Genomic DNA, 13,057 nt, shown 5'->3' with positions numbered 1-13,057 from the left:
ATGCAAATGTTCTCTCAGTGCCAGATCAAGTGGGTATAGAGCTTCTAACGCTTGTCCACCTTTAAAACTTCCTTCTGGGGCATCCCATTCCAGGCAATCCACTCCTGGAAGGCTTCCAGTACTGGAAAGAAGCAAGAGGCTTTCTGTAGGGAAATCAGAATGGGATTCTTCATTGGTTCCATCATAAAGTTTGCCCCAGGAACTCCCATCATCTTCAGGGTCTGGGAAACCAGGGCTGGCAATTCGTCTCTATGGAAAAACCGTAACATGGTCCAATACAGTTCTAAACCAGGGGGGATTTCCCTATCTTCCAAGGAAACTGTATCCTCCTCTTTGTCTGTGCCATCCGGGTCCCTGCCAGGGATACCCTTGGTGAGGTAAGGCATGCCTTAAGGTCTGATAGGACTGGGAAAGGGAGGACTTACCAGCTGGAGTTCTGTCCAGACAGGGGTAAATGAGGTAGCAGACTGAGCCTGAATGAAGGCTTAAAGGCCTTGAAAAAATTCCACCCAAGAGAAGGCAGCTGGGTCCATGCCTAGCCTAGGAGGTACTGGGGTAGGTGCTGCTGAATTTCCCTTTCCCATGGATGACTCAGTCCCGTGGTTACTCAGATCCTGGGTACTTCCTGTTAAGGCTGTGGCTGACCCATCCTCCGAATGGGAGGAGCCAGGCTTAGCAAAGTTGGGGGGCGGGGGGGCGCAATTCTCCCTGGGCTTCCTCACAGTGCTGACATAAGCAAGAATCTAGGTCAGACTGTGCAGCCCTAATTTGTCAAGCAACACAAAAAGGCACTTATGTTTCTTTGCTGCTGGAGCCACTGGTGTTAACCACATGTTTTGTTGGTTCACGCTTAAAATTTTATGCGCACAGATTTGGGCGCCTATGTGGGTTGCGGCGAGGCGCACGCACAGCCTGTGTGCCCGGATTTACTTATATTCTGCACTTAGTAAGTTGTGCATGTATGTATGCACATGTTATGTGCACAGCGTGGACGCAACATTATACGCACAGTTCGGGTACGGTGTAATGCGCACAGCATACCGACGCTCTATGGAGGGCAATACAGCACGCACAAAGACGCGTGCAAAATGGCGCCACCACAGCCTTCCATGTGGTGTGCCGAACAATCCTAAAGCGAGGTTTAGCCCACTGGTAGGCCACTCAACTTGCTCAGAAGCCCACTTGCCTTACCCCAACGGGGATCGGAAACTACGCTGGTATGGCACGCCGAGCAAGGAAACCGGGAGGAAGTCTTACTGAAACCCCTCCAAATGTTTCTCAATTGAGAGGTAAATCCTTTTTTTTTTTTAAACTTATCTGTCTCAGTGCTTACCGGCTAAGAACAGAGTCTGTCTCCGGCAGCAGGGGGAGAGGGCCTTGGCAGTCACCATCATGCTCAGCTTCCTGCACCCTCTACCTTTCAGCTGGTTTAGCAGTAAAGTCCACACCGGGAACTGGCTGCTGGACCAAGGCTCACCTCTGAGGGATCTCTGAAATCACCTCAGGAACTCTCAAATGGGGGAGGGACCTTTAGGTTTCACCGTAGGAGAGCGGGACTCAATTTTTTTCTCCAATTTAAAAGTAGAATTTCTTCTTCCAAAAATTTCAGTGATTCCCATAGGGAGAAATACATAAGAACATTCCACCATCTGCTGGAAATGGAGAAATACTGGGAGGCTGAGGTCACTGCAGGGGTGCATGTAGGGTGACGTCAGCTTCGAAATCTGACTTCGTCTCCATCTGCTGGCATGGGAGCACAACTTATTGATTCTGAGTCCGTCTGGCTACATGCTAGGAAATTTTGAAACTCAGCAGGAACCCTACAGGACTGCAAGTCCATGCAAAGGGAAAATCGCCATAGGTGCAAAATACACACACTGATTCTAGAGCAAGCAGGGTATTATAATTCGTCTCCTGAACCCAGTCTTCTATGTGACAGATTCGCTGATATGTTAGAGAGTTTCAAATTTGGTAAATTCAAACCTCCCTTTCCCCAGGGCTAGATAAGTTGAGAGAGAAATGAGATTTTTGTTTTACCTCTCCAAATATAATTCCTCAACTCTTTAGAAAAAAGTAGTAAGGAAAGTCTAATCATATAAAGGGGGAGGGATCCCAAAGACAGAGCCATTTGGGTAGGATTATAATTTTAAATAAATGTATTCTACCCATAAGAGAAATTGTGAGACACGTCCAAGATCTCAAAGTAATTTTAGTAGATTATAACAGGCAATGTGCATTCACCTCCTAAAGAGTGGCCAAACCTTTGGTCAATAGGATACCTATGCCCTAAGCCAGCCGCTGTTACTCTGGATCCACTGTGGGATTTGATTGCCAGTCTTTCTCTTCTTATGAATGTTATGCCAAGGTGGACTCATCTCAAGATCAGCAGCGGCCACCATGAAAATTCACGGAAAATTCGAGTTTTAGAAGTTGCTGTTTCTAAAATGGAGTCTGTGAATGCTAACATGACTCAAGAGCATGGGGCTTTAGCCTGCAGAATGGAACAGAGTGAAAAATCGCTTGAGATTTCATCATTTGCAATTTACTAATTTTCCCAGGGTAATGGGTGAACTACCCTAAATGACTCTTAGGAAGTTCCTTTTGGATATTTTACATCTTCCGGTACAATTTATTCCTGTAATTAACAGAATGTATTTCCTTCCATTTAAGAAAATTCCTAGCCTGGGTGATGCCCTTCAAGTTTCCCTGGATTTGTAAAAACATAAGATATGCCATACTGGGTAAGAACAAGGGTCCATCAAGCCCAGCATCCTGTTTCCAACAGTGGCCAATTCAAGTCACAAGTACCTGGAAAGCACCCAAACATTAGATAAATCACAAGCTACTATTGCTTATTAATTACCATCAGAACGGTTTATGGATTTATCCTCTAAGAACTTATCCAAACCTTTTTCAAACCCAGTTACACTAACTGCTATAACCACATCCTCTGGCAATGAATTCCAGAGCTTAACTATGCGCTGAGTGAAAAAGAATTTTCTTCAATTTGTTTTAAATGAGCTACTTGCTAACTTCATAGCGTGCCTCCTAGTTCTATTATCTGAGAGAGTAAAGAACTGATTTACATTAACTTGTTCAAGCACTTTCATGATTTTGTAGACTTCTATCATATCCCTCCTCAGTCATCTCTTCTCCAAACTGAACAGCACTAACTTCCTTAGCCTTTCCTCAAAGGGCAGCTGTTTCATGCCCCTTTATCATTTTGGTCGTCCTTCTCTGCACCTTCTCCAGTGCAGCTATATCCTTTTTGAGATGCGGTGACCAGAATTGCAACAGTATTCAAAGTGTGGTCTCACCATGGTGTGATATAGAGGCATTTGACATCCTCAGTTTTATTTTCCATTCCCTTCCTAATAATTCCTAATATTCTGTTTGCTTTTTTGATCACCACAGCATACTGGGCTGATGCTTTCAATGTATTATCCACTATGATGCCTAGATCTCTTGCCTGGGTGATAACTCCTAAGACAGAACCTTAATATTGTTTAACTATAGCAAGGGTTATTTTTCCCTATATGCATCACTTTGCACTTGTCCACTTTAAATTTTCATCTGCCATTTGGAAGCCCAATCTTCCAGTCTCACAAGGTCCTCTGGCAATTCATCACAATATGCTTGAGATTTAGCTACGCTGCATAATTTTGTGTCATCCGCAAAACTGATCACCTCACTCGTGGTACCCCTTTCCAGATCATTTATAAATATATTAAAAAGCACCAGTCCAAGTACAGATCCCTGAGGCACTCCCACTGTTTACGTTTTTCCACTGTGAAAAAACAGACCATTTAATCCTACTCTCTGTTTCCTGTCTTTTAGCCAGTTTGTAATCCACAAAAGGACATCGCCTCCTATCCCATGACTTTTTTAGGTTTCTTAGAAGCCTGTCTATCTTAACTCAGTTTCTTGAGTCTACTTCTATTGAGATAATTGAGAGGGCTACGTTATTAGCTTCCTTTTACTGTGAGCATGATGTGTCTTTCATTATGAAAAGTCAGTGGATTTTTTGGGGCACCTGGTCAGGATTTATCCTGGTCTGGCCAGGGTAACACAAGAAAGGCGTAGGAAGGTTTTGGCCCATCATTTGGAGGGTCAGGGTTTGGGGACTTCTTTTTTTACTCAGATATCCCTGCAAGTGTGTTATAAAATTTGGAAATGAATCTCATATTTTTTTTGTACAAGAACAGCTTAAATCCTTTATTGATGAGAAGAAGACTGCTGTTTCCCCTGTATGAAATAGGGTTGGGTTTATGCTAGTCTAATTTCTAATCAGTTTCTTTTCCCTCTCCATTTTTGAATCTCCTGTGTTTCTCTCCACCCCCCTTCGTGGTTAGAAGGTCTAAATTAAAGAGGGTACTATATTTGTTGAATTATGTTGTATGACATTCCCTTATAATGCTATTTCTTTTTCCTTTTTAAACTCTCAGTTTCTATGCAAAGCTTTGTAATTTTGGAAAATTATAAAGTGTTTAATAGTATAATTAGCCCATTTAAGAGGGAAATCCCCAATACACGTATTCAGCTGCCAGTTTCCAACAGGGAGGGCCCTCAGATTTTTCTAAATTCAACTTAAAACCCACTAGAGCTCCATATCGCTGAAATTCATGCAAAAGTTCTGCTAAGGAAAACAGGAGGTTCAACCACATGGAGCAACAAGTCATCTGCAACGCAGATAGTTTAAATAGTTGGGTTCCAATACATATACCTTGCATCTTTGAATTATGAACCACTGCTCATAATAAGGGATCTAAGGAGAGAATGAATAATAGTGGGGACAAAGAGCAACCCTGTCGGGTGCCCCGTACAATACACATTCAACGGACAATTCCCCATTAACCAGAATCCTTGCTTTGGGGTCCGTATAGAGGGTACTGAGAAGGTTTACAAACTGACCTTCAAATTCACAGATCTATAAAGACAAATAAAAAGGTCCAATCCACTCTGTCAATAGCTTTTTCAGAATGAAAATTATAAGGAAGGACTGCAACCTATTTCTCGAGATCTGGCCAATAGAAGCTAATATCTGCCTCATTTATTATTGGGAGTCACCCTTTAACAAAACTGAGCTGTTCAGGCATTAATAAGGAGTCTAAGGAAGAGGCTAGGCGAGCCACCATCATTTTAGCAAAAGGTTGTACATCGTAGTTTAACAATGTTATAGGCTTGCAAGAACGCGGAGCAGTGGGGTCCCTTCCCGGTTTGGGAAGTCCTATGAGAGTGGATCTAGTCAACCTTTACGACATTTCTTCTACATCTATTTGTAGAACTCTCCTGGTAAGGTAAACCAAAGAGGCCACCATTATTAATAAAATACTTTGCATACCAAAGGAAAAAGGAAAAACAATTTCCAAAAAGGAGGAAGAGGTAGAAGCTCCCAGAGAAAAATCTGTCCTCATTTTTGAAAAATAAACTGTGCAGGATCAAACCCTACACTCACTACACACAGATCTGTTTTCCCTGAATTTAATTAAGCATTTGCAAGGAAACTTTAGATTGACTTCAATACCTGTTTGTGTTGTGTCCTGCTGAAGTGACAAACTTCTTGTGCTCTGTCATGCCACACCCCCTAGTCTCAGTGGGTGTGGTATTTAAGGGCAGACAGTAAAGGAGAGAGTGCAAAGAGGCAGTTGGAGTAATCAGGTTCCAAAATTAGTCTTGGTTTAATTTCCTGGGACTCTATTTCAGATTTGGGCAGGAAGTGAAAGCACACCACAAGACAGTTCACAAAATTAATAAATATTGCAAACTAACTTGAATTTCTACAAATACTTAAACTGATTATTTAGAAGGCCTACCCTTACAAAAAGGAATACCACCAAATGCTTATAAACAAACAAATAAATAAAAGCAGCCAGTAAAGTAGCTCTCCCAGTAACAGACTTCTGGATGTAATACTTGCATCTGATGTAAAGTGCCCACAAGTTGTTCCTCATACCTGTTCCTACTCTGCACCTTTTCTAGTTCCACAATGGGGTGACCAGAACTGCACACAATACTCAAGGTGTAGTTGCACCATGGTTCAGTACAGAGGAAATATGTTTCAGTTTTATTTTCCCATTCCTTTTCTTACAGTTTCCAAGTTCATATTTTTAAACTACGTCCATACCTCATGTAAAACTTTTAACCTTTGCAATCACTATATTTACTTTTTCCCCCTAATTTTTAGTTATGTCCTACCGCAGTAGGATTTACTTGGTATCTTCCTTATGTCAAATTTGATTGTATTATGATTGTTATTGCTAAACAGCCCCACCAAAGTAACCTCTTGACCCATATCAATCATTCCGCTCAGGACTAGATCTAAAGTAGCTCCTCCTCTCGCCAGTTCCAGAACCAGCTACTTCCTAAAATAGTCACTTATGGCATCAAGAAACTTAACCTCCATGTATATATATATATATATATATATATATATATATATATATACATATTTTGTTCTCTGTACTCCCATTCCCATTCCCTGCCCCTGTTCATTGTACTTTCTACCTATTGTTTGATGTAAACAGACATGATGTACCCTCTAATGTCGGTATAGAAAAGCCACTAAATAAATACCCATTGCTATACTCTACCTGGACTTTCTGTCAATAAGAATTCCACAGTGCCTTTTGTTTCCATGACTTCTATCCTGCTTTACTCTGAGCCATCTTTTACAGACAGTGCCAGCCCTCCACCAATTTAATCTGCCCTGTCATGTCAATATAATTCATACCCTGGTATCGCAGTGTCCCACTGGTTATTCTCCTTCCACCGCATCCGAGATGCCCATTATGTCTATCTCCTTGTACAATGCCATACATTCTAATTCTCTGATCTTACTACTCAAACTTCTCATACAGACATTTTAAAGTATATTTTTTATTTGTATTTCTATTTGGATTCACAATCTGATTATCAGCAGAAGATATAGGCATTTTGGAGTCACTCACATTTGTGTGCTCTTCATTTATATCCGTCTAGGCATACTTCAGCCTTAACCATAGCCTCTCTGCTGGGATATTCCAAGGTTACTGTTTTTTTTTTTTTAGTTTTTTTTTAAATATCCTTGGAAAATACCTTCCTTTGAACTACACGCTTCTGAGCAATTACGGACTTCCCCCCATGGCCTAGTTTGAAAGCTGCTCTATTTCCATTTTAAATGTTAGTGTCAGGGCTGGGTCCCACTCTAGTTAAGGTAGAGCCCTTTCTGTCAGAATAGGCTGTAACCCCTACCCTGATTGCTTGGGTTTAATCACTCATTCCATGTGGACCACAACGTTTCTGCCTTGTCAAGAAGAGTGTTATCCATGTGAGTGAAAACAGATTCCTAGGCACAAAGCCTCAGTCCCAAGCCATCGCTGCAGCTGTCTGCCCACTTCCATTACCTGGCTCATATGCAGCAATTCAGGCCGAAAAGCTCAGCCCTCAAGTTCCTTTAACATCACCTGAACTCTTAACCTGGATAAAGGAAAAGAACGAGCTTCCTCCAGAGCAGTCTAACAAAAGAAATCTATCAATACGACATTGCTGATCATCTCTAAAATCTGAGAGGAGGAATTGCACAAGAAATACCAGAGACCCCCATAGCCAACAGTGTTTTCAATACAGAACTATAACGAGCAGCCTCAATTACACTCACTTTCTTCATGGTGTGATCAGTCAGGCTGGCCATAGCTTTCCTCTTCTCTGGTTTGTGCTGTGCTTCTGCTTTCTTGGGATGTGGCTTAGCACCTGGGAAAATAAGATCCAGACTTTTGTAAAAAGTAATATAAAAAGTAATGTTTTCAATGTTTATTTTATATTTTTAGTGCTGTTTAAAGTCAGCTGAACAAATCTGGTTCACATCTAGTAACCACTTCCAAAATTGAACCACCAAGGAAGAGACAGGGAAGGCAGCATCAGGAGGGACCTAGATGCCTATCTTTAGATACTCAGCTTTATTTTTTATTCTCCTCTTAGTATCCTAGAAGGCATCCCATCTGGCCATATGGCTTTGTCCATTTTTGCTAGTTACACCCTTTCCCCTGTTATATATGGGAGTGAGATAGATATTACACCATTTACATGTACCCTTGTCTTCAATCAGCAGCCCTTCTCCAAACTCTTATTCAGGGAATATTAAAACATTTGTTTAGCAATTTTAATTTTTCACTGTATGTTGCTTCTTGTCACCCACCTCTGGCCTTTCTCCTTTCACTTACATACCTGAAAAAAGTTGTCACCTTGCTTTACCTATCTTTTCTTCCACTCACAAATTTGCCATCCCTATTTCTTTTGTCATAATTTTCAATCAGTTATCTGTCTAAATGACAAGTTTTGGTATATTCAGTCTCTTAGGAACTGAATTACATCAGGATGAGAGGCCAATGACCTCCCCCGCAACTTGCCCTAAGGGAACCCAAGGCGGACACCTGAACGTGGACGGAGTGAGCTATAGATCAGACCCTTAGACAACCCCACTGCAAAAAGGCTAAGATATGAAAAGTGTCCACAGACAGGGGGGATCCAAACACTGTTGTAGACACGACTCAAAAGCCTCCAGACCCTGACATACGCCAGGGTCATAGAGGGTCTCTAAGTCTGGAGGATCAGGGAAATAACTGGTTCCGAATAGCCTTTCACACGCAACCGCCACCTCTCAAAAGCCAAGCTGTGAGACAGAAGCGATCCTCCCAATCCGAAAATATGGGACCCTGACAAAGCAACACTGGCAGATGGGTAACCTGAGAGGTCCCTCTACTGCAAGATGCATGAACCATGGTCACTCCGGCACCACCAGCACCAACGTCCCTGGATGCGACTATGCGCCGCAGAACTCAACCAAATAGTGGCCAAGGAGGGAACATGTATAGTAGGATCCCTGTTGGCCAAGGGCACACCAGAGCATCCAGGCCCACCACGGCGACCTCTCTTCTGCAGCTGAAAAACCTTGCCGTCTCTGTGCTAGCATACTTTGAAATGAGATCCAACTGGGGAATGCCCCACCTGGCACAGATGCGATCCCAAGCGTCCAGGGACAAGTCCCATTCCCCCAGATCCAGTTGCTATCTGTTGAGGAAATCTGCTTGCACGTTGTCCGCATCTGTGATGTGAGAAGCTGATGTTCCCCTAAGGTGTCATTCCACCCAAACTGTCGAGGTTCCAGAGCCACCGCATGACTCTTTGTCCCTTCTTGACGATTGATGTATGCCACCACTATCACATTGTCTGAGAACACATGAACCATCTGACCTTTGATCGAAGGAAGGAAGGCAGATTTCCAGGGCCCGGCGGACGACCCTTGTTTCCAGATGACTGATGGACCAGGTTGTCTCTGCTGTGGACCAAAGACCTTGGGCAGGATGCCCTAGGCATACAACCCACCAACCCCTGAGACTGGCATCCGTGTTCACCACCAAGTCCAGGGTCTCCAAATCACGACGTGAAAGCCACCACGAGAGACTGGGCCTGAATTCTCATAGGAGAGGCAAAGGCAGATGATACTCCTCAGACAACGGATTCCACCTGGACGAGAGCACCTTCTGTAACTGTCTCATGTGCGCGAAGACCCACGGAACCAAATCCAACATGAAAGCCATGGATCTCATGACCTGCAAATAATCCCAAACTATTGGCACCGACCGACGAAGTAGGCACGGCACATGTGCTTGTAACTTCGACAACCTGTCCAAGGTTAGGAACACTCTGCCTTTCCGGGTATCGAAAAGTGCCCCCAGATACTCCAACAACTGGGTCGGCACTAAATGACTCTTCGCCACATTTATTACTCAACCTAGTGACTGCAAGGTGTCCATAACTCGCTGGAGAGACCGAAAACACTACCTCCCATCTTCACTCAATGAGCCAATCGTCCACATACAGATGTACCAAAATCCCCTCTTGCTGTAAAGGCTGCCGCAACCATCATCACCTTCATGAAGGTTCATGATGCTATGGCCAACCTGAAGGGAAGAGCATGGAACTGAAAATGCTGACCCAACACCATGAAACACAGAAACCTCTGAAGGTCCTTCCAAATAGGGATATGAAGGTACACCTCTGTCAGGTTTAACGATGACAAGAACTCTCCCTCAGCAGACTGCCACTATAACACTACCCAACTTCTCCATTTAAAAATGCAGAACCCCGATGGCCCTGTTCATCTTCTGCAAATTGAGAATGGGCTGAAAGATGCCCTCCTTCTTGGGGACCACAAAATAAATGGAGTACCTTCCCCATCCCTGCTCTTCCAGTGGGATTGGAACTATTGTGTTTAAACTTAGTAACCTCTGCAGAGTCCCCTACACTGCCTCTCGCTTGCTTCGAGAGGCAACATAGGACTTCAGAAAGGCCTCCCTGACAGGGCATGAAAATTCAAGAGCGTAGCCATCTCTCATCACCTCTAGAACACAACAGGCCTAGGTAATCTTGGCCCACTCCTCATACAAGCTGGACAATCTGCTTCCTACCACTTCTACGGAGGAATGGGCGATCCTGATTTCGTTGTGTTGAATTTCCACCAGTGGCCCCCTGACCTGCAAAACCCCTGGAAGATCTGTGGAGGCCTCAAAAGGACTGCTGTCACCCCACCGACTGCTTCGCTCCAGAGCTGGAGCCTGAACGAAACCTACGCGGATCCTGAAAATGGGAGCAAAATGGGAAAACCTTCTTGCGGCTCCTATCATCCTCAAGCAGCCTGTTCCCTTTGGACTCCCTCAAAGTCTTCATCAGCTGATCCAAATCCTCTCCAAAAAGGAGTTTCCTTTTAAAGGAAAGATTACACAACTGGGCCTTGGACCTCATGTCAGCCGACCAGTTTCGTAACCACAAAAGACTGCAGGCCGCCAATGCCGAGAACATGCTCCTGGCTGAAGTGTGCATCAAGTCATATAGCACATCCGTGACATAAGCCACTTCACCTTCCAAACGTGCTGACTGCATCACCGATTAGGCTTGCTTTTGTGCTTTCTGCACCTAGCCCAAACAGGCCCTCTGAATCATACTGCCACAAATTGCAGTCCGGAGACTCAAGGTGGAAACTCCGAACGTCCGTTTTAATTGAATCTCCAGCTTGCATCTTGAACATTCTTCAGAGCGGCAGCACCCACCACCGGGATTGGTCGTCTTCTTGGTAACCGCGAAACTGCAGCATCCACCTTAGGCACCCTTAGGAGCTCCAAGGTCTCTTCCATCAGGGGATAAAGTTTTGGCCATAGCCCTGTCAACTTCCAGCACACCTCCGGAAAGTCCCATTCCCGGTTCACTAACTTCTGAATCTTCTTAAGCAAGGGAAAAGCACTAGGACCACCATGCAGTTCATCCAGGACTGGATTTACGCCCTTATTATCAGACTCCTCCTGAGCCATTTTAACTCCCCAATTCCTCCAACCACTGGGGAATAAGGGGATGCAATTCCTCCTTCTTAAACAGGCAGACCACACGAGGATCATCCCCCTCAGACACCGGAAACTCATCCAGATCAGGATCATCCTTATCAGGATCCGCATTCGGAGCCACATCCATGTCAACATCCAGATCCACCCCATGCTGATCCAGAGGGTCTTTCTGTGGATCAACAGAATCTCACAAATCCCTGGGATTGGCCTCCAAACCTGCACGACTCAGACTCAGGCACAGCAGCAGATCCCCGAACCTTCCTGAAGCCACTATCTTTAGTCTTTTAGATGAGCGACAAAATGGCCTCTCTCTCGGACACTCCCCCCCCCCCCACCCCTTTCCTTGCCTGGAGGGCTTTATGCAGGAGAAGAACAAATTCCGGAGAAAAGTCTTCCGGATCCTCTGTTCCCTGCCTGAGAAGGCTCTCATCAGAATCTGCTCCCACTTCCTGCCCCTCCACAGGACCCTGCACCACAGGCGAAAGGGGAGAAGAGAATCCCTGGATGCAGAGGACCCCTGCCTGTGATCCCCCCCATGGGCACAGCTGCACTCCGCAGCCCCCGGAGGGCCATTATTTCCAAAATCACTCCCGCTGAGGTACCTTCATCCCCTGACGCGCAGCCAGAGCACAGGAAATGTGCATTGAGTTGTGCCAACCACAGACCGCATGCCCTGAGTGGCTTTGGTGCCATAATGCACTCGGTCACAAGAAAAACACAGGCTGCATCAGTGCGCTGCAAAGAACAAGCAGACTGCACATGTGGCTGAAGTGTTGCACCGTGCCGTTGCACTGGCCCGAACGGTGCCCAGGAAAAGCCTCCCTCTGACCCCTGGAGCCTATGGGAAGAAGGGAAATGTGGCTACCACACTCTCCTGCTCCTGCTGGCGATAATAGTTTCCATCACCCAAGCCATACCCCGAATAAAGTTCCTGCTTCTGTCAACTTTTTCTTTTTTTAAACTTAATGCACAACTTAATACAAAAAACCAGGGGTACGTCCCTGGGCAGGATGGCGGCTTGCAGGTGGAGACCTCATAGGCCACGAGGGAGCCAGTCCCCTGGCTATCAGGATCTCTGGAAAGCATGGGCGAACACAAGTTAGAGGTTCCCAATCTCTGGGTCGCCCGGCTCCACCTGAGGGATGGTCCATGAAGGAGCCTAACACCTCAGGCAGCCTCCAAAATTTCTCTTCTCTCTTTTTCTTTTTTGTCAGACTACAGGTTTGCAACTCTACCATCTGCCGGAGACAGAGAAATACTGAGGGTCTGCAGGTGGCACCCTTGGATATATAGCAGTGCCTCAAAGATTTTGTTCTCTGCCTCCATCTGCTGGTAGGGATGCAAAACCCACTTGTCTGGACTAATCTGGGTATGAACAGGAAAGAGAAACAGCAGCATCAAATCTTTATGAACGTAAATAAAAGTAAGAGTAGATGGAAACCAATATGGTTTTCCAAAGAGGTGGCTAGAAAAATAAGCATTCAGAAAGTTCAAAGAATCTCTAAACGATGAGAACAGGGAACAATATCTGATTAAACAGAAAGATCAGGGAAGAAATCAAAATAGCAAAAATTCCTAAAGGTGACAACATTTTTCAGGTATGTCAGAGAAAGAAGGAAAGCCAAAGGGAGAACTGAAAAACTGAAAGGTGACAAGAAACAATGCATAAAGAGCTGAGGAAAAAA

General features: G+C 44.7%; 1 protein-coding gene across 1 annotated transcript in view; it reads right to left on the bottom strand.

Moving 5' to 3' along the window:
* LIG3 (DNA ligase 3) overlaps window positions 1–13,057 on the bottom strand; it is a 232,372-nt gene that overhangs the window by 11,941 nt on the left and 207,374 nt on the right. Inside the window, exon 19 of the mRNA XM_029613143.1 lies at window positions 7,637–7,728. Coding sequence (XP_029469003.1) covers window positions 7,637–7,728 — 92 coding nt within the window. The remainder of the gene's footprint in view (window positions 1–7,636; window positions 7,729–13,057) is intronic.

Source organism: Rhinatrema bivittatum, chromosome 8 (genome assembly GCF_901001135.1).
Source record: "Rhinatrema bivittatum chromosome 8, aRhiBiv1.1, whole genome shotgun sequence".
Taxonomy (NCBI): Eukaryota; Metazoa; Chordata; class Amphibia; order Gymnophiona; family Rhinatrematidae; genus Rhinatrema; species Rhinatrema bivittatum.
The sequence above is the reverse complement of the archived record's forward strand: the minus strand, read 5'-3'. Positions and strand labels throughout refer to the sequence as shown.